Source organism: Cyanidioschyzon merolae, chromosome 17 (assembly GCF_000091205.1).
Source record: "Cyanidioschyzon merolae strain 10D DNA, chromosome 17, complete genome".
Taxonomy (NCBI): Eukaryota; Rhodophyta; class Bangiophyceae; order Cyanidiales; family Cyanidiaceae; genus Cyanidioschyzon; species Cyanidioschyzon merolae.
In genome coordinates, this window is record NC_010143.1 from 455,354 (window position 1) to 481,141 (window position 25,788).

A 25,788-nucleotide genomic window follows, 5' to 3' on the forward strand; every position below is an offset into this window, starting at 1 on the left:
CGTTCTCTGAAACCAAGTTCGTCTCAGAGCGTTGAGCTCTGGTACATCTGTATCAGCATGCTGCTTTTCCTTTTGTTTGTGTTTCTTGCAGGCATTCAATAAAAGGCATGCATCTTGTAGATCTGAGAAAGGTCGCGGAAAGATCACGCTGTCATTGTCAGCAGCAGAAAATGGTCGCTCTCATACGAGGCAGTTATTCTGTGATCAGATGGTGGATGAACCACGCTTCTCGAAGAGCTGAACGTCGTGCACGCCAAAAAGAACTTGTGAAACTCTCTTCACACGATTTTCTCTTCCTTAATTCATTCCAATCCATCTGTACACTGAGAAACACGACCAAACAAGCCGCAGGCTGTGAGGATGATGCATCGTTGGTACCACCGGTGATGAAAAGGCACGGATGGAAAACGTGAACAGCACACCTCTTTGGAAGACACTGGCCCTATCAAAGCTACACGATCGATTTCTTTATGTGATGTGGATCCGTATTCACCAACGGGCGGATATCCGTCCTACTCTATGCAACCTTATTCAGGAGCATTACCAGATTTGCGTAGGAGTCCTCCAGGAGGGCCAAATCGAGCTTCGTCGAGAAGCGACACGCGCGCGTTCCGACGACATCACCCGTGGCGGCAATGCTCTGATGCGGTTCCTTCCAAGTCGCCAGACTGACAAGATCGCTCGACACCGCATCCTCCGTTGAGGCGCTCGTCTCGGATTTGACGTTTCGCATGCTTCGGGCCTGATCCCAGACGACATCTCTTTCCGTCACTAAAAAGCGGTCAACGAGCACGCAAAAGAGAAAAGCGTTGCGCTGCTCTTCCTCCGAATCCAGTCACTTTCGATGAACCCAGCCAAAGGCATGCCAGTCCTGTCTCCGAATCACCTCTGTTCTGGCCCTACAGACGCTATTCCGGATGATCAAGGCAGACTCGGCGACTGGTGGAACATACGACATAGCCGTCATTACCGAAAACAAGTACGTGTGGAAGCTGGTGGTACCCTGGGGCACGCTGCAAAAATGATAGACGCGCTCCCCGATGTCGATCACGTACCACGCTCTCCGGAACTCGCTTTTCACGCCACCGTTCTACGAATGTTGAGCGTGCATCAGATCATCGCTCCTCGCGTATCACACTGACCGGGATTCCTGTTTCATGGCAAAGTTCCGTGGATTGCAAACAGCCACGGGATCAGCGGATCCGCCTCCGCGTTGCCGCTGCCGTTCCTGGACGAAAACGATGGTGCTGGTGCGCCGCCCAGCCACCCGGCTCTGTCTTGCCGATACGCAACACTTTCCAGCAGCGCTGTACATGTGTTGCCGCTGTTGTGCGCTTTCACCGATGACTGTAGAGCACGCGGCGTCCGACTTGCTCGCATATAGCCTACGGTTTTGGAACTAGCGTATAACGCGTTTGTGCTCGTCTTGGCCACTCCATTGACCCGTTTACGACCCAGCGTCCAGGGTTGCCAGATATGGCGCTCGACTTGGCAGCCGACCCAGAGGCGTTTCGGCAACTCGAGTCTACCCACCAGATCGTCGTCGTTGTCTTCTACCGGGGACGCTGGTGTGCGGTTTGCTGCGCTTGGCTTTCGCGATTCCAGGATACGCAACCGGCACTGGAAACCTTTCTGGAACAACATGACGCGTGTTTGGTTTTTGTCTCCGCCCAGGAAGCGTCCGAGATGCATCGCCTGGTTGACAACATACCCTGTCTCAAATGTGAACGTGTTTATTTGCTTGCAGATGAGCGTACCGAGTTCACGCGCTGGTGGAACAAGCGCGGTTACGGTCAAGTCTTCATTTCACCGACCACAAAGCAATATGGGTATCGATATTCGCACGGACTCTTGCAACCAGCCTTGTTCATTCTTCATCATGGCGAGTGTATGTACAAGTGGTGCAGCCTCCCGAATGTGCGGAATCTGGGCGGCGCCACTGGACGTCCGGATCCTCCGCTTGTCTTGGCAGCGGTGACCGAGCGCTTCGCCTCTGATGCAGCAGGGTCGCTTGCTGGCGGTGAAAGGACGATGCCAGCTACACGGGAACGTACATGGGTGTTTTTCCGCCGCATTGTTCGTAGGTTATTCGGGAAATTTTAATATGCATATGGATCTACAGGTAGACAGCGTGCATGCTGGGCATCGCGGGAGCGCTCCACTGCGCTTCGATATGGCGATTCGATGGCGCTCGCTGGCAGCGGATTCCCCGCTCAGCCGTACCCATGATGACCCGCTCCTGGGTGACGTCCATTGCAGCAATACCTGCCTCGCTGCGAGCATTCATGGTCATTGTGGTATGCCAAAGGTCCCTGGGTTGACCAAGCCCGCTTTGCGTCAGCGGGAATGCACTGGAACGGGCGGTGCTTGGAAACGTTCGCGTCGGCGCTGGGGGCCAGGCGCTGCTAATCCGCAGCAATGCTACCTGCTGGAGGGACTAGTTCCACTGATTCATTGGATATTGCGAGCAATAAAATATAGTGAGATCGCAAGGCGACCAGACCTTGGGACTCGGTGTTCGCGCTCATGCCTGAACGAGCAGATACTGCGGAGAAGCGACGCTTGATCCCGCCATCCGCGAGGCAACTAGCGCGGTAACGGAGTACCTCAGCCGGCCCTGGCGCATCAGCATGGACGCTCGGCCATCCGCATGGGACAACTGCTTTTCTGTGGCATGCCTTCCATGCCACTCGCCGTGTCAAGCGTCGTGCCACTGCTGCTGATTCTGATGCAAGCCGCATACGCTGGAGGCGGTCAGCAACTGCATCGAAGGTCGGCTTCGTACTCCTGCGGATCCCGGGCGACAGCCCATGCGGTGCACATGAACCCGCCACGAGGCAGTGTTTTCTACTCTGGCGAACGACGACTTGCTGCAAGGCAGCTGTGACAACAGGGAATTCGGATCCAGCGCTTATGATGAAAGCAGCCGCCGTACCGTGGCTAGTCTCGGTAGACAGAAATAGACCATCTGCGGGCACGCATTCTCCAGGCCAGCGCTGCCGCGTGGTGGTATTGTGTCGGAGAGCTGCCGGCCTCAGCGGGCAGTTACAACCAGTGGACCGGGATACGCAAACGGCAGCTCGCTGGCTTCCCTGCGCCCGGTAGTCTCATTCAGCGAGTGATGCTGGATTTGACTCAGGCCCTGCCGGTTCCGAGTCACATAGATGTACGAGTCAGCGTACTCCCGAATATGAAGATAATCGAGGAAGCGCTCTTCATGGGTTATGAGTATAAGCTGAAAATTGCGTTGCTGTGCACGTTGTTGGATCAAGAGAGATAGCGATGCAGCGAGCGCTTTCACGTGGCTCTCGTCCAGGTTGGTCGTCGGCTCATCGAGCGCGAGGACCCCGCAGGCGTTCCCAAAGTTTTCCGCCAGCGCAAGGCGGATCAAGAGACATGCGAGCACTTTTTGTCCAGCCGAGCAGCGACCACGCATATCAAGCCAGGTATCACCCTGGCGCATCACTACCCTGTAGTGATAGGTCCGACGACCCATTGGAAGCGAGTCCGCCACAAAGTCGGATCGTATCTCGATTTCCTCGATATCGGAGCCGAGGTAGGTGCTCTGCCAGAGCTCCCGCAGCACTCGATTGATGCTGCGCATCTTGAGATCGTGATAGCGCATGATGGCCAAGTCCAGCGCCCGATGGTAATTGCGCAAATCCCTGCAGACCAGCTCGATCACGTCACACTGCAAACGAAGCGCTTGGAACTGTTGCTCCGCTTGTGCAAAAACGTCCGCATCGAGTTCCACGGTGAGTGCCCGCAACTGCTCTGCGAGTAAATCACGCTGACCACGCAAATGATGAACTTTTTCCCGGAGCGTATCGGCTTCCGCTTTTGCCGCCTCTAACGCGGACACGTGCGGATCGTGTTCATCGGTCATTGGCAGGGTGCTTGCTAGCTCCACGTCTTTCTGTTGCAATTCGACGAGCATTTCCTGCAACTGGCGGTACCGAAGGTTGTCGCGCACTTGACGCAGATACGAATCGGCGTTCTGGCGTTGCCCGGCCCACTGAGCTACAACCTGCACTGCCTGCGCTTCTTCGGCGAGCGTCTGTATGATTTGCTCGCGGCAGGTCTCGAGCTGCTTGTGGGCAAGTTTGTGTGCGTCACCTTCGAATCGTCTCGACTCTTGGATGTAGACTTGAAGTCGGTTTTCAAGACGGATAAGATCTGTATGGATTGCTCGGTGTCGCGAACGAACGGCTTCCAGACGCGCCAACAACGCTGCACTCGCCGGTGGCGCTGCCTGCAACAGAGCTTCCTCTACTTTTTGATCCAACGCGCAAAGGGAAGCCTGCTTTTCTGATCGCTGTTTGCGTTTTTCCGCCAGACATGCTTCCAGCTGGTCACGGTCATGCTGCTTGGCGCGCTCCGCAGTGAGTTCCTTCTCAGTGGTCTGGATTAGATCATGGAGCTCTTGAGCGCGTACAAGGAGCTCTTGGCGACGCCCAAGCAGCGTGTCGAGTTCCCCCCGCAACGAAGTCTCTTCTCTTGCCAAAGCGTCCCCCGCGGACGTCGGTTGATGCGGTGCTTCGCGGGTGTCGACTTCCAATGCTGCAACTACCGGCGACGAAGCTGCGATTCCGGATGCCGAGCTGGGCCCCGATGGTGCCATCTCCTGACGCAAATGAGCCAAACGTCGCGCATACCAGAGGAGCTCTCGGGCATCGGCCAGTTCATGTTCAGCGACTTGCTGATCCGTTCGTTCGCTCCGTCTCGCATCTTCTAAGCGCTGGATCTCGGATTCGGCGCTGCGAATGCGAGAGATGCTTCGCTGCTCCTGTAAAGTGATCGCAGCACGCTCCTCCAGCAAACGCCACTGATGCTCCGCCCTGTTCAAAGCATCCTGAACGTATTCCAAGGAGTCGGAGTCTGCCGCCTGGGTCAACGTATTTCGTACTCGAGCTAGGGCGGACTCGACATTGGCCGCCTCGGCCATACCGCTGAAAGCGCGGTCGCATAGCGGACAGGTTTTCTGTTCGTGCACGCGCTTGCGCATTTCTTCGAGCCAATTCGCTTGTCCGTCACGTTCTAGGGCTGTGCTCTCCAGCTCGAGATGTCGACGTTTCAGCGCTGAAATTTGAGATTTGAGGCACTCTGCATCCACTGTGCCTGGTTGCACACTTGCGTCGATTTCTCGCAGGCGGCTGCGCATCGAGAGCAGCCGTTCGCTTTCTTTGTCGCAAATAGCGCGCCGCAAGCGCATCTCCAGTTCCGTGCCCATGATGCGATTGCGTACGGCTGATAGATTGCGTTCGGCGGAGGCGAGACGATCTTGCGCTTCGGAAACGGAGCAGGATGGTAGCCGCCTCTGCTCCAGTAATCGTTGAATGGATGCTTCCTCTTCCTCGCGAAACTTTTGGAATGCCGCGGCTATCGCGCTTGCATTCGTGTCACCACGAGTAGCCGTGTGCGTCACGTCATTTCGACGAGAGGCCAGGTTTTTCGTGCGTACTTCGAAAATTTGTTCAAGACGTTTCCGAATAGTAGACATTCGGTCCATGTCGGTCTGGTTCGAAAGCTCTTCGTCCACCTGCTGCTTTTCTGCCTGAAACTGGACTAAAAGCGCCGATTTCATCGCCACAATCTCGACATTCATCGGGAGCGACTGCAAGCGTGCAGCGGTTTCCGCGCATGCTTCCTCCAGAGTGGCGATTTCGTTCCGAATCTGCTGCGCCTGACGCTGATCGGATTCCAGTTCGAGCTTCAATTTTTGTTCACGCTGGAGTGCATCCTCCCAGAGGCGCTTGAAGTGCTCCATTTCCCGTTCGCAGTCATTGCGAGAACGCTCCAGGATATGGATTAGATCCTTGGCACTCCGCTCAATGGCTCCTTCTCCTATGTCCGTGCCATCAATCGAATGGCTTTTCCGGATTTCCCGCAGCAATTCAGCACATGATGCACGCTGCCGCTCTATGGCTGCCTGTTGGCAGCTGTAAGCAGCGCATTCCTCTTGGAGACGCTGCTCGCGATCCCGCAGAAGCTGTAACTGCTTTTGCAACTGCAAGCTCTCCTCGGATGCTTTTCTGTACTCAGCATCAACTTGACTGTACTCAGCAGTGATGCGAGTAAGCAGTCGCTCCAGATCTTGGGTTGTTTCCGTGAGTTCTTTGCCGAGTTCGCGCCATAAACGATCACGTTCCTCAGTCCGGATTCGGATTTCGTCACGCAGCGCCTGCAACTGCCGGCGCCGTTCGACCTCCTTTGCACGCGCTTCCTCAAGCTCTGTGACCGCTCGTATTTTCTCACTCAGTTCCGTTTCGAGGGTCCCCAGCGAATTCGACCATTCGAGGCATTGGGCTTGCATGCTTCGACAGTTTCGTTGCTTTTGCTTCAGGTTTTCGAGGCGATCCCGCCAACGCTCTAGTTCCGAATGCAGAATCTTGAGTTCGGCGAGCTTCTGCTGCGCACACTTCTGAATCGCGATGAGGGCTTTTGCGTAACCGCGTGCCTCGAAAATATCGTCGAATTTTTCCTTGACTTTCTTCGGATCTTGCAACGGCCATAGGGACTCTTCTTGATGAACGAAAATCACGTTCTCTAGAACCGCCTGGCGCACACCAAGAAACGCTGGAGCCATCGCATTAATGTCATTGCATCGGTTTGAGGTTTTGATGTGCTGTCCGTCCTTGTCCCGAATGCTGAGGCTTGTCTCCACGGTGCTGAAACTCTGTTTCCCAGCAGTTGTGAGCCGAAGCTGGAGCTGGCGGTTCACGGTAATCTGTCGACCAAGCGCGTCTTCAAATAGCAGGCGAATTTTGGCCTTCGTTTCCTTGCTTTCACGCAAACGTGGATCGTGCACAAAAGCGGCGCCTTTGTCGACGAGCGGCGGCAACTCGCCAGTCGTTGCCAAGCGCAGGCACTCCACTATGGTAGTCTTTCCGGTGCCGTTCGCCCCCAGTATGACGGTTATCGGCGCCTGGAAGCGTAGGCGTTGCTCTTCATCCGGACCGAAACTCCGTACGCCTGAGAAGCCTAGTTTGATCAGACGTGACATAAACACACGAACAGGCGACCTTTCTCGCGCCTAAACGACAAACGTTGCTGCGGTCGACAGCATCGTAGTGGCGGCGAACGCGCCCTATCCAAGACGTCTCCAACTGATGTGCAGACGCGTCCCAGTCTTTTCGGACCGGCCACCTACTAATGCATTCGACTTCTTCTCGTATATATCCATCTTGACAGATTGTCCCACAAAATGCTCTCGTGTCAATTCGGGAGGTCTCGTCTCCAGCACCGCACATCTTATGTTGATTGCGGCATTAAAACGTCGGTTCACGAACTCCATATGTTTCTTGCCGTTGCTTTTAGAACTCACTCATGCACGTGGCCCTTCAACTTTCATCCTCCTTTCCATTTGCTCTTCCGTCAGCGCTCCGTACTTTTCTATATCTTCAGGGCTCAGCTGACACTTTTCCATCTCGACTCTCTGAAGTGTGCACCCCGTTCATGGTGTGTATACGATGTTCGAAACTCATCTATCGGTATCGTAACGATACGCCTGGCGCATTCCTTGTACGTTTTTGTCGACGGAGCTGGCGTAGTCCCTTTTTTGGACGCCCTGCTGCATATGCTTCTACTAGCCTTTGACTCTCGTCCTCCGTGAAAGCGCTCAACTGATTGAAAAAGTTGGCGAATGCACGCTGCTTCCTACAGTACATGTTCATACGCTGCCGAGCCGGCCGGGGCGTGGTACACTCTCCTCACAGCACATCCCAATGAGCAACGCGAACTTGTATGAATTTCAGAAAAGCCTCAAAGTTCGCGCCGCGGCTCGTCACCTCGCTCAAAGCTTCCAGGTGCTCTTTCACTCCTGCATGCCATGTCTCACTTTTCTTCCTCGCATTCATGATTCCCGATTCTCGATAGAATCCCGCTCTCGAGAATCTCAAAAGACGCACGTCTTTCTGGCGCAAGTTACCGTCGATGCTCTCTTCCATACGCTTCGGTGCTGCGATGGTTCTGATTATCGTGTGTTCCCATGGTCCGAGCCAGTGACAAAATCGTTACCCTGAACTTTCTGCGTCACTGGATCCGCCTTTTTGTTTTCTTCATGCTTCGTCATGGGCGATATCGAAGACGTAACTGGACGTTTCGCCTTCAAGCGCCGATAGTGTACGCACATGGCTACTCCATCGGTTTCGATTATCCCAGTGAATACCTTTTGCTTGCTTACTTTGAGTCGTTTGAAATCGAAGGTATTCTTCCAGTAGGTCTCCCGGTTTTCACCGGGGAACTCCGTGTTGCTTTCATCGAACTCCGGACGGATCTCCTTCGTGATGCTGTAGAGGACTCTGGAGTCGATGGTCACAAAATTTGACTCGATGTTGCACAACGGAACGCAATTGAAGCGCTTCCCCATTAGGAAAGCCTTACGTCTCTCCCACTCTTCATTGTTTTTCCTTACTCAGCTTCATCTCCGCGTTGCGTTCTAGTTCTCGGTTCAAAAACATGAAATATCGCAAGACGAGGCGATTGTATCTTTCCTTATCTTTTTTTCAACTCTGATATCTTTTCCGCTGGACTCGCCAGCCCCAGTACCGCACGGTGCTCTTGTATAACCGCACGGATTACGGAAGCTTCATTTGTGCCCTCGTTTGACGCCTTCTTGTCGACGAATTCGACCTCATCTTCATGCTTGGGATCCTTCGTGATGCCATTGATAATCGCCCACATTCCTTTGCGAGAGATGCCAGGGTACAGCGCAAACACGGCGCGTATCATGAAATGTTCGAGGTTCACTGTGAAATGGTTCTTCAGGTTCGTGATGTACTTCATCGCTCCGTAGGTGTAAATATCCGCTTCACCCTTGTATCGAGTACCGTTGAAGCGGTATTCGGCGTAATTTTCGTGAACGCCATGCACTCGCTCATTTCTCCTCGACGGTTCCCCTGTACCAAGCATCAGGTGACGAATAAAGGTCTTGTCGAAAAACTCGTACGGAACCTCGTCTGTTTCCATGTGCGTCACGTCGCGATACATCTCCTTTACGAAATGCAGCAGTCCTGACGATGCCTTTACAATACTCATGGGGTACGAGTCGACACGGTTTCTGATGGCGTCTCGCAACTTTTGCCTGCAGAGATCCTTGATATGCCCAAAAAGACAGGCTTTCACCACCATCTCGTCGTTGTGTCGTCTTTCGTGCGGGTTCTGACTTCGGGCTTCCCTGTTTTGCTTCTTCGTCTTGTCTTGTTCCTCTTTGCTCCGCCATGTTTTTCGTTGTCTCCGGCAGCCAGTGACATTTAGCCTCCAGGTCCTCAACTTGCTTTTCCATAACTTTCTTGTATTTATTTTGGAAAGGAACGCACGTAGAACGCTTCTGCTACAAACGGCGAAAATCACTTGAATGAGCTTACTTGAGGGTTGGAAAACAATTCAGCTGAAAAACTATACTTTGCTATTACTTGAACGCAAATACAACTTTTACGGTAGAACAACACGCAAATATTCAGGATCGCGTTTCCCTTCAACGGCGAGATACTCCTCCTGTCTCATGCCTGCCAGATATCCCAGGTGTGCGTATCGACCACGCTATATAGAACAAATAACAGAGACTAACGATGAACTAGCAACGATATAAATATTTATTCCCCCTAGATGAAACGTTAAAAACGGTAAAGGCTTCCCGTACTGTCGAAAGTTTACCTTACAGGCGGAGGGTCCCGCGAGCCGGGCGACTCTGCTGGGCTGGTGCCCGGTGTGCCTCTAAAGTGGCAGGTGCTGTGGCGAGACCTGAGCAACTCGTCCGAAACGCAGTTCAAGCTGGAATAAGGGGCATTTGGCCTGCGTTTCAGCGTCGCCCCGGTCGCAGTGGACTCCCAGCATATCGCTTCGCGCTGCCGCAGACAGTATGTCTGTCCGCGTAGCTTGCAGGCTCCCCGAATAATTATGTATTCCGACCTCGTGTCGAGTGCACCACGCCTCGAGTCAACGCCCGCAGCGGAACAGCAAAGCCGTACAGTCTCCGGGATATATCTGCTCTGGCGGTTTTGGCGCCACCGCGGGGGCCGCAAGGCAGGCACTCAGCACACGATAGCGTGTACAAAACGACCCGTATACTCGGGAGGAAGTAAAAGCAATGGAACTTGAGGGCAGGTGCTTCATGATGGACGCCTTTTCGATTACCACTATCCATCCCGCAATCTGGGATCCATGGTCGATGGAGACGAATTTTGTCATCGGAAAAAATCGATCGCCATCCCATCGGCCTGATGGCGCTCCTGATGGCAATGCGCGCCTGTATACAACAGGGGCGCGAAACTGTCTCGGTTCCCATACGGGTCGTGTTTCACGTTAACGCTGCTCGACTCCTGTGTGTTTGTGTGTGCCCGACGTGATAGTGGCCAAGCGGGAAGGCTCGCCCTTCTTTCCATTGAACCGTTATGCGTGGAATCCTCACCTGTAAAACTACCTGTTGTGATGCAGAGACCTTTGGTTGCGCTGAAGATCGTTCTCGTGGGCAATAGTGCAGTGGGCAAGTCATCTCTCTTGCTACGATTTGCGGAAGGCACGTTTGCGGAACTGCCAGCCACAGTAGGCGTAGACTTTCGAGTGATCTCACTGGAAAACGTCCAGGGCTATCGTGTCAAACTCACCTGCTGGGACACCGCGGGACAGGAAAAGTTTCGCACCCTGACGTCATCTTATTATCGCGGTGCACACGGTGTTATTATGGTGTACGGTATAGATGATCCAGAGTCGCTGAAGCATCTTGAGACAGCTTGGCTAGAAGAAGCGAGACGGTATGTGAATAACCCAAACGCTGTTTATATGATAGTGGGCAACAAATCGGACCTGCCGACTGCTGTGGTGCCCAGGGCAGACGGGCGGCGACTCGCTGAGCGTGTTGGCGCACTCTTTCTCGAGACAAGTGCAAAGTCAGGTTCTGGAGTATCGGAGTGCTTTGTAGAGCTTGTTGCACGTATATTGGAGGCACAACCCCATGTAACAGGTGATGGCGAGCAAGCAGGAGTTCAACTGGAAGCCGGTCCGTATCATGAAACAGCCTCATGTCTTTGTTGATCATCGCCGAGCTGAGCATCGCGCTGTGCACACTAGACATGATTCGGAAGCGATGGACCTGGATTTCGAGCCGAGTGGGGAGGCTCTGCAGCTGAATAGCACCAAGCTTGTAAAATTCTCCTAACAACATACATATTTGCAGACATTAGGTAGTGCACAATTTGATGACCCGCACAACAGCGAGTTTGCGGTATGTCTCGAAAATCCAGTGGGCATGTGCAGAGATACACATATGAGGTACAAGGCAAATTCCACAAGAATCCGACGATGCGTCTCAAGTGTACGGATTGTTTGTCCACGTCATCGGTGCATAAAGAAGCCGCTACACGGCACCGTGACGCAAAGACAGGTATCACACCGACGCTTTCAGAAAAGTACACACTTTGCGTAGCGCATTGCTGCGCGTCTTTCCAAGGTCCAGCGAAACCGAATCGAGCCTAGATCGAGGTGCACAGCAGGAGACTAACGATTAACTAGCAACGATACAAATATTTATTCCCCCTAGATTAAACGTTAAAAACGGTAAAGGCTTCCCGTACTGTCGAAAGTTTACCTTATAGGCGGAGGGTCCCGCGAGCCGGGCGACTCTGCTGGGCTGGTGCCCGGTGTGCCTCTAAAGTGGCAGGTGCTGTGGCGAGACCTGAGCAACTCGTCCGAAACGCAATTCAAGCTGGAATAAGGGGCATTTGGCCTGCGTCTCAGCGTCGCCCCGGTCGCAGTGGACTCCCAGCATATCGCTTCGCGCTGCCGCAGACAGTATGTCTGTCCGCGTAGCTTGCAGGCTCCCCGAATGATTATGTATTCCGACCTCGTGTCGAGTGCACCACGCCTCGAGTCAACGCCCGCAGCGGAACAGCAAAGCCGTACAGTCTCCGGGATATATCTGCTCTGGCGGTTTTGGCGCCACCGCGGGGGCCGCAAGGCAGGCACTCAGCACACGATAGCGTGTACAAAACGACCAGTATACTCGGGAGGAAGTAAAAGCAATGGAACTTGAGGGCAGGTGCTTCATGATGGACGCCTTTTCGATTACCACTATCCATCCCGCAATCTGGGATCCATGGTCGATGGAGACGAATTTTGTCATCGGAAAAATCGATCGCCATCCCATCGACGCGCTTCCAATGCCTTCGCGGAGCCGACGGCGTCCGCGTGTCCCGCAGCATCCGTATCTTGTTGCGTCTACTTAGGTGCGCAACACAGGTAACAGAGTATTCGTCTGAGATCAGGTACGTGAAATGGTGCTTACTCCAGATTTTTGTTGGGCGCAACGCAAAGACAAGGTATTCGTCACCGTGAAGGTTCCAAACGTGCAGAAAGACACTGCTGTCCTGAAGGTCACCCCCGAAGGACAGGTGTACTTTAAGGGAACCGGCGGTGAGATTGGGCACGAACGGGAGTATGAGCTCGACATTCGGTTGCTTCACGGAATCAAGGCGGAGGAAGCACAGCACGGCATCCAAGCGAGGCAAGTGTACTTTGTGTTGCCTAAAGCGGAGGCCGGTGAATGGTGGCCACGACTCCTTCACGATCCGGGCCGAAATGTACACCTGTCCGTGGACTGGAACCTCTGGGTCGACGAGGACGAGGATGATCAGTTTGATTTCGGTAGTCACTTTGGATCGCGTGATATGGCCGACCTGGACTTTGGAATGGGTGACGACGACGACCTTGGTGACGACGAGGACGACGACGACGACGACGAAGGCGTTGATGGCGAGGGCGGCCTCGGCGACACGGAAGAAAAGGAGGACGCCCAGGAAGCCGCGGCGGACGTGACGCCGACGTTGTCTGAGAACCACATGCACCGCGATCAGGAGGCAGATGAGAATGACGTTGTTAAGAGCGAGCCAGGTACCGTGACTGAGGCTGCCAAGGATCTGGGTAAAAATGCCGAGTCCGTACAGGCAGCGTCAACCGAGGGGCCTGCGTCAGTGTTTTCCTCTTGAGCTGGACACGAGGCTTGATAGGTTGCGTACAACTGCCAGCGATTATTTTCAGTAAAAGATTCACAAAAATCGTGCACAAGATGTTTACCATCGTTTAACCATAGTTTTTCTCCAGTAATAGCATTCTAGGCCTGAGCATACCGCGCCGTGCGGCGGCAGCATGGTCGATTGCGTGCCTGGGCCCTGAGCGACTGAAAATCCATCGTGTTCCGAGCGCTGTGCTCGCAAACCTCGTTCACAGTTGTTCCATGAGGTCTGCATACCCGCCAGAAGCTGTGATCTGCAGCAAGTGGCGAGCTTGTCTAGAACAGCGCGCGGCAGGTCGCCGAGAGTTGTGTTGTGTCATGACTTGTGCGGCATTTTCGGGTATTACATACGAGCTGCCCGAGCATACCACCAGATGATCCGTTTCTTGAACAGGGCAGTGAGGAATCCCAAAGTTGCCTGCACCGATGCGGGTGCGTCAGCAGACACGCGCGCATAGATTCATGGCGCACGACACATCGCCGCCGTCGTTATCACGCGCGCGCCTTCCGCACACCTTTCTCGGATCCATGGACGAATGTCTCAAACAATGGCTCACGCATTCTGTCCACTCATGTATCCGAAGCGCACACCGTGCACTCGGATTCCGGTTAAAGCGATGCAGTTCAACTGGGGCCGGCTCCGCACGCGACTCAGGGAATGCACCTGAACTGCGACCAACACGCTTTCAGTCCGTGCGTTCGTTCGAAGCTCTGTACGCGCATTGGCTGATCATGGAACCCGATTTTGTCTAAGTTCAGGTTTCCGGGTGTGTTGCTCGGAGAGGACGTGCGTGCCCAAGTCGTGCATTACCCTGGTGTAGCAAATACAATGCGTTTTGCGCATTTCTGTGATATGCGACCAAGACACTGCTGCTTCGGAGTGTATGATCCTCTCAGCAACTGAAGTTGACACCCCAGGAGCACCGGCATGAATCACCCTGTCTCCGTGCAGCGTCCGCAGCGATGCTGCGGGCACCCCGGTGACCGCTCACGAGAGGCACGACACCCCGAGGATCGTATGAATGTTTCACGATCCCCCAAGTCTCGATAGGACGTGTTCGTCGTCTGTGGAGGATCTTGTGCGGAGTAGTGATTACGTCCCTGAATGCCGATACCAGCTGACAGCCTGACCATCCATCGGTAGCTTCATAGAACCGCAGCCCCCGCCCCCGCCACCGGCACCATCGAAAGCGAAACATGCGCTGAAATACAGCGCAGCGGATGGATCCTGTACATACTAGGTTAAAGACATCCACAAGATGATCCACGGACCCCTGTGTCATGGCGTGCATGCGCATCGCCCGCGGCATCGCGAGGCGCACGCCGCCTCGAATCCAACGGGAGGCAACGGTGCGTGCGCTGCTGCTGATGCGTGCTGCGGATCCTCTGACGCGGGTACGCCTGTTGCGCTTTCGACGTGTAGGCACCTTGCGAGCGGTGATCGAAGCGCTAGATTCTAATGCATTGTGCACGCTTTGTATTAGCGTTAGGTCGGCGTGACTTGCGTAGGGCAGAGAAGAGTTGGCCGAGTGATGTATGGAAAAGGGCGGTGCGAGCGCTGAGCACCTCAAGCGCCACATCGCTTCAAGAGGCCGTGCGCTCAAAGATTGAGCCGATGCGAGCTCAAGTCCACGAGGTTCGGGAACGATTCGGTGAAGAAGTTCTTGACGCGTGCACCGTTAATCAGGCCTACGGTGGGATGCGCTCTCTGAAGGCCATGGTCTACGAGACGTCACTCCTTGATCCGCAGGAAGGCATTCGTTTTCGGGGGTTTTCGATCCCCGAGTGTCAACGGTTGTTGCCAAGAGCAAAGCCCTCGGGCGAGCAACCACTTCCCGAAGGGCTTCTGTGGCTCCTCCTGACAGGTGAAATTCCGACGGAGTCGCAGGTCGAGAGCGTTTGCCAGGATTTGAAGCGGCGGGCAGCCGTTCCCCCGGAAGTGTTGCGCTTGTTAGACGAACTACCCCACGAGCGCATGCATCCCATGACGCAGTTCTCGGTAGCTGTTAGTCTTCTGCAGCATGAGTCAAAGATGGCAGAGGCGTATGCGCAAGGCGCTCCCAAGTCGACCTTCTGGGAATACTGCTTGGAAGACGCATTGACGCTTATCGCTCGGTTACCAGCAGTGGCTGCGAGAATCTACCGTAATACGTTTCACGGCGGAAAGCATGTGCCAGCGGAAAAAATTGAAAAAGTCGATGACATGGGCATGCGTTTGGCGAGGTCACTAGGCTTTGAATTGAACGAATTTGATGAGTTGATGCGGTTGTACCTGGTGCTTCACGCGGATCACGAAGGTGGAAACGTGTCGGCGCATGCCGTGCGCCTGGTCGGTTCGGCGCTAAGTGACCCGTACTTGTCATTTGCAGCTGGTCTGAACGGTTTGGCGGGACCATTGCACGGCCTGGCAAATCAGGAAGTTTTGCGTTGGCTGCTACAAATGAAAGAAAAGCTCGGCAATCGTCCGATGACGACGGAGAATCTGAGGGAACTCTGTTGGGAGACCCTGCGAGAAGGCCACGTCATTCCGGGGTTCGGTCACGCGGTCCTGCGGCGAACCGACCCGCGCTACACAGCGCAGCGTGAATTCGCACTCAAGCATTTACCGCACGACGAGATGTTCCAGCTTGTTTCCAAGTTATACGAAGTCGTTCCGCGGGTGCTGGAGGAGCAGGGCAAAGTGAAAAACCCGTGGCCCAATGTCGATCAGCATTCAGGAATTCTGCTTCGCTATTATGGATTGGTCGAAAGCAACTTTTATACGGTGCTCTTCGGCGTGAGTCGGGCACTGGGAACGCTCTCCTCGCTCGTGTGGGACCGTGCTCTTGGTCTGCCCATTGAACGCCCCAAATCAGTCACGACGCAATGGATACGAGAACACTTCGAGAAGCGTTCGGTTTCTGCATAGACTAGCCACCTCTGGCGCTGGCGCGCGCAAACGCCGGCACCGCGAACACAACCGAGAACGGCCTGCATCTGTCTGTCGCAGGCGCACAACTCGAAAAGGTCCGTACGAGTCATATGCCGAACACACAAGCCTGAGCCGCATCGATTCCAACGAAGGTTACTTGTGGTAAAAGCAATGACACGAGAATTTCGTACGCGCATTGGCTCACAGCGCGCTTCATCCTCTCCGTCACCATTGCGTCGTGCACACACCGCGTGCTGGTTTGGATTGCACGTATGCTTCATGCTTGCAGGAAAGATGCAGCATCCACGCGCTCCTTGGATGCCGCATGGCGGAGTGCCTGGAATCTCATGCGACCTAGGCGGCCGTACTGGGTGCTCTTGCGGGGTTGCCTCACGAACCGGCAACTGCCGGAAGCGTTTGCTACGCCTGTTGCTCTTCGACGACAGCAGCACTTGGCCGCCGGCGCTCGGAAAACTTGCGATGAACAACTCGTGCGCGCTCTTCGAAAGCGCGGACCATTTTCCTAGCCACCTCATTGAAGAACAAGTCCACGGCAGCCTGATATACTGGAGAGCGGAACCGAAAGTCTACATAAAAATCAACCCAAGACTCGTTGGGATTCTTCCCGGGTCGAAAGCGCCATTCATTAACCAGATGTTCGAAAAGCTGGCTCGTCGTGGCGGTTGCTCGCACTGCTCGGTCCGGCTCGAGACGCACCAGCGAAATGTACTTCTCGTGGAAAAGCTGGAAGCCTACCTTGAGCTCCGCTTCTAGCAAACGTTCCCCGTATCGCTGAATAACTCGGGAGCTGGTGCACCACGGCACGAACTCGTGGTACCGTTCAACGTCTGCAACGACGCTGTAGAGCTCGTGTGCGCTAAACGGAACGAGTTTGCTCTCGCTGAACGAGCGTGAAAGTGCTGTCTGAGTGCTCCGGTCTCGCGGTGCTTCCGAAACAGTAGCACTGCGTAGTTTCCCAAAGAAGTCACGTTTGCTGCCGAGCACAGAAAAAGGTAGCCCATCGGGCTCGAGTCTGGAAAAGATCGTGACGTAAGCCGTACGCAACGGTGTCGGTGTCCGGCCAGGAAACGCTGCGCTCCGCCTAGTGCTCAGGTTTCGAGAATCTATCCCCGAGCCTCGTTGCCAATGCGCACCAGTGCTTCCAATGAATCGGTGAATACGATGCATCCGCATTGTTTTGCTTAGAAGCATCTTGGCGGGCTGAAGAACCCGCCCGCCAAAAACGCTCTCCAGACGCAGCAGTTGGAAGGCGCCATGACCCGTAAGCGCTTGCGCGTTCGCCTGCGGCATACTGCGGAGCCACAGTGCACCAAGGAAAGTGTGGTTTTTGCAGGGGCTTTGCCAACGGGAGGCGAATTTTTCTACTGCCGGTCAAGGGTGCAGAAGAAGCACTCGGGAGATCCTGAAAGCATTCATCGAGGCTATAGCATAAAGAAAGTTGGACGAAGGAGGTGAAGTGTCTTTGTGCCCTCTGCAGCGTGACTTGTCGATGAGCAGCGGTCGACGCGTACCGGCACGCTCGCTAGAGCGCTCTTGCAGAGCGACGTGAAAAACTTGCATTCATGAAGAAAACACCACGGGAACGTAGCGCTTAGGAATATATGCCTAAATGCAGTTTTTGGTGCTCGTTCGTCCAGCTGTGACGGAACGCCGATGGAGTCGTAGAAAACGGGATTCGCCTGTCATAGACGTGTACCCAAGCTAGACTGAACTGGCAATGGGTCGTCTAACGCGCCTGTCAATACTGCAGTTTGGGTCTTTTTTCTACTGCCTTCAACACAATCCTCTGTGCGCTTTTTCTGTGGCTGATCCGTGTTCCTCTATCCTATCTTGGGCTCTAAATACGCGGGTCTTTAGCTTTCCCCCAGCCCCAGTGGAAGCAGTCGTACGACGTTGAGGGAGCGTTCAAGCGCCGATTTCGGAGCTCCCAGCTCTTGTCCATGCATTTGATGCACAGGGCGAAGTTGCGGCCTATGATTCGCTTGCCATTTTCTACTTCACTGCATACACCCTGACTGTGCACACCGCAGCAGTGACACTACTTTGGGCAGGTGTTCGCAAACTTGCACCAAATCCCTCGCCTCAAGCCCAACTCTGTGGTGCGTAAACGCTCGCTTCACCTCTTTCTACATGCCCCTGACGAGTACGGAAGGCGCAACGCATTGCCTTCCTCCGTTTCCGCTCTCGGTGCCGGACCCTATTATCACGGGCTTCTTCTGGGCGATACCCGCGGCGAGTTCAGTGTCCACTGCATGTGCAAGCGCATGCTGTTCCATCCTACACGAGGATTTGTGGAACGGGATGTCGATCTTGATGAATCGAGAACCGGTGACGAATTCCAGGCGGGGAAGCAGTCGAGAAATTTGGATCCGTCAATACGCATTTTTTTGCCAAGCGGTGACGCAATCTCTGCACCGGAAGCGATCGCTGCGATGACGTGAGTCCGAGTCCAGACCCTTTTCTGGACAAGCGGAAGGAACCGGAGCCTCCAACAGCATAGCTCTCGAGAAGTATCATGCTACTGTGGTATGTCGTTCGTCGCTAAACACAAAGATAGGAGGATTTGTTTTTTGTACGGATCCGATTACGAATTGAAGATAAATTTTATTTTCAGGACAATGTTACGAACAAGTCTTCAAAAGACGACGACGACGACGCCTTTTCTCTTCGTACATCGGGTGGTGCGAATTGCTGTGCCCACGAATCCCTACGAAACATCAAGATCGAAGAAATGACGCAGACGTGATTTGATCATTCTACTCGTAAAGAACGGAGAGGAATGGATGCTTGGACGTGTGCATTGGATAATGGTATCCGGCGTTTACGAATGCCTGGTCGAGGCCCGTACAAATCATCCTGAGTCCTGTGCCGAAACGAATTCCATCGGCTGGGCGTCGAAGAAGCCACTCCGAAAACACGACCGACATTCGTGTAACGACAGCCGGCTCCGTACGCCGTTATTCCCGCACATCGAATACTGGGGCTGCAAATCCAAAAAACAACTTTGGAAAACCTGGATAGACGGGAACAGTGTGAGCGGTTCAGTGCCCCAGTTCAATTATCACGCGGACGAGGACTGCTTCGTACCACCAATAGAAAACGCAGTATTGGGATGGAGCACTAGTATCCAGGTGTGCACCTATCATGATAGAAGCGTTTCCAGTCGGCACCATCGAGGATCCCTCACTTGCCTCACCTACCGATTATCCTGGAAAAAACGGCCTGCAAATGATGAATGTATCACGAGCACTGCATTCCAGGGTGGCATTTGTCTTGCAAACAAAACGAAATGTGCGCTTTATTTCCCCCACATGTAACCCAGAAACACCTAAATGCCTCGACTGGATCGGTCGCGCTGGTGGCAGTGCACAAAGCGTCCAAGTGTGTCGTGCGGTCGCGAGTGCCACTGCGGAGTGACGGCCTCTGCATGTGCTGGAGTCACGATATGCATACAACCATGCCATGAAGTATGTGCCGATGTCAACGCACACTCTGTAAGGTCGAAATGCTCTTCGCACGAAGAAACAGGCGACAGCCTCTCCGGTGTCATATCCGGTAGAACGTGGCTGTCACGATGGATACCAGCGGCCGACTTTGATACACTCTTGCTGGGACTCTGGTGCGCGTGCTCACGGAACTCATGCGAGGGCAGCGGAATTTACAGCTGCATGTAAAGGATTGCGGGTTCTGATGCCGGGGGCTGTTGTCCCGATTCACTCTGTCAAACGCTTACCACGGAATGAACTGGTTCGATGTATGGTGCATTGAGTCTGCGCCATCCCTTGCATGTCCACGGGCATGGTTTGTCGTGAACGTATATCGCGTGAGCCCATAACCGTGGCGGGTATCGAGTCTCGCTCGTGTCTGAGTACAGCTGAAAAAATTCTTATCAGAAGGTTTGGAGAATGCCTGATAGGGAAATAAGACTCGCGTCTGCACATCAGGCGAATAAGCTGATTCGGTCTTCCTGTTGATACCGCAGTCAGCTAGCTGTCAAGGCACACAAAAAGATTCACGATATGCTCGTCTAGCGAAACGGTTTCACACGCATACCAGGCGAACTAGCTGGCTCGTTCTAGCTATCGAAGCTGCAGCGAACGAATCAGCGATTCCCCGTAAGAAGGCTCATGGTATGCCAAGGTCGGTAAGAGGCCATACATTCGCCAACCAGGAGAGCCAGCTTGTTCGTTATTCCCGGCGACGCTGCAGCCGACTTGAAGCCCCTGGGCACCGTGTGCTTCGTGCTTGCACCAACGGCTCGAAGTTCATCGATCACGCTTTCTACACGCTCTAACGTCGACAGCGCTTCTCAAGAAACCGATAACTCGTTTTCCGTACATGCAGCTATCGGATAGACAGGAGAACAAGTGCACTGAGATTCGTGTTCCTTCCAATACACCCGGTCGCTTGCCATCGAACCATGGAGTGCCACTGCGTCCTCGCGAGACGCACCCGCATGGATTCATCCACTACCATCCAATGTCAAATCCAGCATTATTCCAAAAGCACTGTTGACTGACTCAAGACCATCTTATCGTATGCGCTCTGAAACACGCGCCTCTGTCAAAAGCCATAGAACGCAGTATGCGCTTTCTTATAGTCTGTGACAGCTCGCCGGTGGACGATACCCGGGGCGGCAGTCGCGGGCCTTGAGCCGGCCTCGAAACCCCCCCACCGACACACGGCGTAAAGTCGTTGCGCTCGGGTTTGGTCGGTAGCCGCGAAAGTGTTCAGTAGCGTTCGGTAGCGCTACTTTGTAAAGCGGTGAACGGCACAGGTGTCCCGGTCAAGCTCGACGCTCATGGACGCGGAGACTTCACGGCAAGCAGAAACGCTTCGGGCGCTCGAGCGAGCGCTCGTTCGGACCGAGCACGATAAGGTCCTGGCGCTGAGTAGCCAGCTTCTCGAAGGACCGGTTACGCAACCAAGCTCCTCTGATCGGTCCGAGGAAGCTGCGCTGCTGAGAGCTCGCCTCTTCCAGGTACGCGGCACAGCGCGGGCGAACCTCGGGCAGACGGAGGCTGCTGTCGCCGACCTGGAGCAGGTTCCGGAGGTTTTTCGCGACGAGTCACTGCGGTTCCTGCTGGCGTACCTTTACTACCAGATACGCAACCTAAGTGCCGCGAAACAGCACATACCCCAGGAAACTGCTGAGGGTGCCGAGTTTCCGAGCACATCGCGGCGAAGCTGGGACCTGCTACGTGCCCAAGTGGCGTACGTGGAAGGAAAACTCGACCAGGCCGCCAATACGTGGCTGCGGCTTTTATCGTCTAGCGTTGATCACGCAGAAACTGGAGCACTATGGACGAACTGGTTTGCTGCCCAGAGTAGCAAGTCTGCGCCTGTTGACTTGAGCGGGGATGCATCCCAGGGTCTCGGAGTTCTTCGGGACGCCCAGTTATACGAGGGCCTCTTTAACGTCGCCTTGTGGTGCTCGCTTCGTGGAGATGCCGACACCGCAACAGACTTGCTTGAGGATGCCCGGCGTGTTGCTGTTTCTGAGCTAGGAACCGAGCAGCACGTGGATGTCGCCCGTATCGACGTGCAGCGTGGATGCCTCCTGCAGCACCAGGGGCAAGAGCTCGCTGCACAGGCAGTGTATGCGCAACTTGCCACGTGGCAGGCTCCGCGAGCGATCGTGCCTGTCGATGGAACAACAGACTGGGTACGCGCCTTCAACCTTAGCGTTATCGAAGGGTGCCTGGACGCGTTGCTCGATAGCGAGCCCAGCACATGGACGGTAACCGATGCGCAACGTCAAATTCTGTACTGGGATCGGGCACTCGTGGCCATTCAGCGGAAGCAGCCGCGTATAGCGCTGGATGCTGCTGAAGCTGCATTCATGCATCGTAATGATGCTGCGATGCTCAAAGCATGTGCATTGGATTCGCTCGGGCGACACGAGGATGCCGAGCAGCTACTACTCGCGCATCATCTGGTGATGCCCGCTGCGCAGCTGCGCTACCAACGAGGGGATCTCACCGGAGCGCTGGCCCTACTCGAGCAACTACCGATACTGGATTCGCCGACAAACTCAGGCACTGTCCTAGGTCGGAATCAGCCTGCAAACGTGCTTTTTCGGGTTTCCGTGTACCGGCGACAAGGGCAGCTCCAGCGAGCGCTCGAGGCGCTGCAAGAAATCGACCATAGGAAGCTCAGTACCCGCCGACTTTATGTGGAGATTTTGCTCGAAAACAAACAGTACAACGACGCTTTGGACTACCTGGCAAAAGATGCAATCTCTGATTGCGTGCTTGAGAGCTACCGCCTTATCGCCCTTAGCTATATCGATCCACTTGCCGCCGAGCAGGTCTTGCCGAAGCACATCGAAGAGCGTATCGCGAGAGAGGCATCCATTCGGAGCCATCAGGGTGGATGGCGCGCGCCCACGTCGGAATCCACGTTCGGAACGCTGCGAAGCAACCAGCAGGGACCATATGACACCGAACCTGCAGCAGCACGAGCAGCATCCGCTCGACCCAGCGACGCTGGAAACGCCGAAACGGTTGCATCTAGGCGCCGGCGAGGGCATCGTAAGAGTCGAAACCCGCTACCACAATCTTTTCGAGCAGATGCCCCGCCGCCGGATCCATCGCGCTGGCTGCCCCGTCACCAGCGTCCGGGCTCTCGGCGGAAAGCACGGCGTCAAGCGGGAGCGCCGGGCTCAGCCACAACAGACAGGGCAACCCAGGGGAAGATAGAGACCGCAACAGAACTCGACGCACAAATTCGAGCAGCGTCGGCCGCTGCCAAAGTGCTCCCCATGAAAGGCGCTGCCACCAAGTTGGCTGGAAAGAGGCGTGTGCGGCCATCGCGCGCCGGCCGCTCCTAGTTGAGGCCACGAGCACCTTGAAAGACAAGCTCACGACTAGACACTAGCGGCGACTTGCAACCCAAATGAATCGCTCCGCGAGATGCGTATGCGCGTCCGTGTAGATGCACGGATGCGTGCGCGCAAGGCGTACACGTGTACATAGACCTGCACGCGTCTAGATGCGAGTGTGCATTGGCGCGGGAGCAACGCCGTGCTTGTTCTGGTAACTTTCAACCGATACCTGTCGTCGCTAAATTTCCAGTTGCATACGCTGAAATCTTGATCTCATCGGGAATACACGAAGCACCCCTGAACAAGCTGCTAGAAAAGTGGTAGGTTCCTGTTTCTCACAGAGGCCGGTTCGGATGCTGCCAATCTATCCCGGATTTTTATCTGGCGTTGCGTGCGGAACGCATGGAGTACCGCTCGCACTGTTGATCGTCATGACAGCCGACCAGCGATCTCAGCGGCCTCAGAACCACGTCCAGCAGCAACAGGTGCAAAAAAAGCTGCAGCGTCGATCAGAATGCTGGTCAGGGATACAGCAACGCGAGGGCGCCTGCTGCTGCTGCTGCTGCACGCAACCGTGCTGCATACCTCATGCAGAGAGCGAAAACGACGACAGCGCAGCGGGTTCTTAACGTTTCTCGTGCGCGAGGCGTATAACAAAAGCCGCAACAGTCCGAGGCGCTTTTCAGTTACAGTGTGTGCTCGGCATGGGTGCTCCATATCGCTCCGAAGAAGCGAACATGGGCAAGTCCTCTATCCTGCACTGCACGCGACACGAACATGGAGATGAGTTTCCCGCAACAATCACCATGCTTAGTGGAATACGTTACCCGAGATTGGGCTTTTCGCCTACTGGAGCTGATGCCGTCGACAACGCAACCCCAGTTTGACGACATCGCTCGAGACGGCACTCGTTGCGCGCTGTTCAATAGTTGCACTTCATGTCTTCCTCGTTTCCGCAGGCGAAACGCTAGGCGATACAGATGCACACTGGTCGAATGCCTTCCAGCGACAGTTTTTGCAAGTGATATCCTGTATTCCGCACATGCATTCCTAGCAGTTGCACCCGTTTCGAACATCTCATAGGAACGTTTTAGGCAGCTATCGCGATCACCCTCCGTGAATCATCACGGTTCCATGTGGAATTCGAATGGTTGATCCACCGCTGAAAGCATGCCGCCGCGGTGAATTCTGTGGCTGACGCTCTGAGCATCGTTCGACGACAGACGAAAATTCGCTGGCCGCATCACTGCAGCTCAGGTTATCATTGACTTCGTTCACGTTTCGATTCACGACTCAAGGGCTCCGGCCGATTCTCCGGAGGGTTTCGCTTCGCTCCCGGCCGAGCAAGGCTATTGTACCCCCCTGGGGACAATTCAGATGCACGAAGAGGTGCGGATGCTGGCGTCCTGGCTGCGGAATCTGGACGTCTAAGGTTGGTATAGGTTACGGCGCTGCGCATGGCCGCCGCCGTCGTCGCCGCCGGCGCCGAACCCCGCACGCCATAGGCAATATTGGCTACCGGTGCCGCTGGGACGCCTCCTTGTGCCATCCGGAGGGGACCATGGGACGGCACTGGACCCTGCCGCGCCTGCATAGCCAGTGCTGCTCCTGCGTTGGGCGCGATTCCTCCGACACCCTGGGCATGCCGCTCCAGTTGGCGTCGTTTGCGAGCCTGATACTCATGTACAGAGTCATATCGAGGGAGCTCCTCCGGTCGGCACGGCAGTGGCTCCGTCGTGAACCACGGATGCTGGAGCGCCTCAGCGGCTGTGGGTCGCCTTTCTGGACAAATTGTCAAGAGTTTTTCGGCGAAATCCAGGGCGATGGAACTCAAGCCCTTGCTTCCGAAAACCGTCCGAAAGACGTTCGGGTAATGCTTGGCCTCGGGTACAGCGTTGAAAATGGTGCTCGCATACGGCAAAGAGCGGTATCCAGGCCACTGGTCCTCTGTCGGTGTTCCCAGGAGCGAAAAGATCAAGTTTGCTTGACTAACTTCATCTTTGCCTGGGAAGACCGGGCGCCCGGTCAACATTTCCAGAATGAGGCAGCCAGCGGACCAGATATCCACAGCGAAACCGTAGCAGTTTTCCCCGAGCAGCAGTTCCGGTGCTCGATACCACAACGTGACCACCCGGTTGGTGTAGCGACGCCCGGTTTCCCCGAGGAAGCGAGCGAGTCCAAAGTCAGCGATCTTCACTTTGCCGTCGCGACTAATCAGTATGTTGCTTCCCTTGATATCCCGGTGCATAACGCCCCGCGCATGGCAATATGCAAGACCACGGAGGAGTTGCTGCGCATAGCATTTGACCTGTGCTTCCGAGAAGTGAATCTCTGGCGTGTCCATTAAACCCGTGAGGTCGTAGTCCATATATTCAAACACCATGAAGATATCGCCTTTGCGGTTGGTCTGGGTACCGCCTTGGCCTCTAGATGTTACCATCTCAATTAAGTTCACAATGTTCTCGTGCCGCAGCTCCCGCAGAACTTTGATCTCCCGGCATGCTGTCAGCGGGAATCCTTCCCGTTCATTGGCCATACGGAGGCGTTTAAGGGCTACCTCTTGTCCTGTCTCTCGGTTCCGGGCGTGGTAGACTTCACCGTAGGTGCCTTCACCAACCTGTTCTAGTTTCTCGTACACCGTATCATCGCGAATCTTCCAGGGTGCTTCTTTTCGTCGTTGAATATTCAGCGGCTTCGCGGTAAAAGTCTGTTCGGCATTTCCTAGAGAGCTGAGCGCTGGCGATGTAGATGGAAGCCGGGGTTTCACTGTCCACGGAGCCGATCCAAGAGACGTCCCTTCGGTCGTCTTGGACTCTGCAGAGGTTTTTTGGGCAGTCCCATTCTCCGGTGCGTGCATGGCTGCTATGAAGCCGTCCCCGATACGTAGAAAAGAGCTACTCAACGTAACCGCTGTCCTGTCCGTCTTTCAACAACTGTGAAGAGAACCTCGATAGAACGCGCCCCAGCAGCGCGGACGCAACCCCTTACAGCGCTGTCTGCAGCGTGGAGGTCACCAAACCGTGA

At 54.8% G+C, this 25,788-nt stretch overlaps 7 protein-coding genes and 1 non-coding gene across 8 annotated transcripts, besides 2 other annotated features; 5 read left to right on the forward strand and 3 right to left on the reverse strand.

The window, feature by feature from the left end:
• The first annotated feature begins 1,234 nt into the window (after nt 1-1,234).
• On the forward strand, nt 1,235-3,791 carry CYME_CMQ186T. The gene has a single exon (XR_002461557.1). It is a non-coding gene; the product is annotated as a hypothetical transcript (transcript).
• Nucleotides 3,035-7,003, reverse strand: CYME_CMQ187C (DNA repair protein RAD50; the record flags this gene model as incomplete). Its single annotated transcript, XM_005538065.1, has 1 exon — nt 3,035-7,003. One exon carries the CDS (start codon nt 7,001-7,003, stop codon nt 3,035-3,037), a length of 3,969 nt encoding a protein of 1,322 aa, XP_005538122.1.
• Nucleotides 7,004-7,066: 63 nt separating this feature from the next.
• Nucleotides 7,067-9,976: a sequence feature (repetitive element).
• Nucleotides 9,977-10,428: 452 nt separating this feature from the next.
• CYME_CMQ189C (small GTP-binding protein of Rab family) lies at nt 10,429-11,031 on the forward strand (the record flags this gene model as incomplete). Its single annotated transcript, XM_005538066.1, has 1 exon — nt 10,429-11,031. The coding sequence occupies one exon, from the start codon at nt 10,429-10,431 to the stop codon at nt 11,029-11,031; it is 603 nt and encodes a 200-aa protein (XP_005538123.1).
• Nucleotides 11,032-12,269: 1,238 nt separating this feature from the next.
• CYME_CMQ190C (hsp90 co-chaperone p23) lies at nt 12,270-12,980 on the forward strand (the record flags this gene model as incomplete). Its single annotated transcript, XM_005538067.1, has 1 exon — nt 12,270-12,980. One exon carries the CDS (start codon nt 12,270-12,272, stop codon nt 12,978-12,980), a length of 711 nt encoding a protein of 236 aa, XP_005538124.1.
• A 1,485-nt stretch (nt 12,981-14,465) lies between these two features.
• On the forward strand, nt 14,466-15,914 carry CYME_CMQ191C (citrate synthase, mitochondrial precursor; the record flags this gene model as incomplete). The annotated part of the gene is made up of 1 exon (XM_005538068.1): nt 14,466-15,914. One exon carries the CDS (start codon nt 14,466-14,468, stop codon nt 15,912-15,914), a length of 1,449 nt encoding a protein of 482 aa, XP_005538125.1.
• Nucleotides 15,915-16,337: 423 nt separating this feature from the next.
• CYME_CMQ192C (hypothetical protein, conserved) lies at nt 16,338-17,228 on the reverse strand (the record flags this gene model as incomplete). The annotated part of the gene is made up of 1 exon (XM_005538069.1): nt 16,338-17,228. The coding sequence occupies one exon, from the start codon at nt 17,226-17,228 to the stop codon at nt 16,338-16,340; it is 891 nt and encodes a 296-aa protein (XP_005538126.1).
• A 1,518-nt stretch (nt 17,229-18,746) lies between these two features.
• Nucleotides 18,747-20,536: a sequence feature (possible transcribed region).
• A 203-nt stretch (nt 20,537-20,739) lies between these two features.
• CYME_CMQ194C (similar to signal recognition particle targeting component SRP72) lies at nt 20,740-22,770 on the forward strand (the record flags this gene model as incomplete). The annotated part of the gene is made up of 1 exon (XM_005538070.1): nt 20,740-22,770. The coding sequence occupies one exon, from the start codon at nt 20,740-20,742 to the stop codon at nt 22,768-22,770; it is 2,031 nt and encodes a 676-aa protein (XP_005538127.1).
• Nucleotides 22,771-24,025: 1,255 nt separating this feature from the next.
• CYME_CMQ195C (cyclin dependent kinase, C-type) lies at nt 24,026-25,621 on the reverse strand (the record flags this gene model as incomplete). Its single annotated transcript, XM_005538071.1, has 1 exon — nt 24,026-25,621. The coding sequence occupies one exon, from the start codon at nt 25,619-25,621 to the stop codon at nt 24,026-24,028; it is 1,596 nt and encodes a 531-aa protein (XP_005538128.1).
• Between the last annotated feature and the right edge of the window lie 167 nt (nt 25,622-25,788).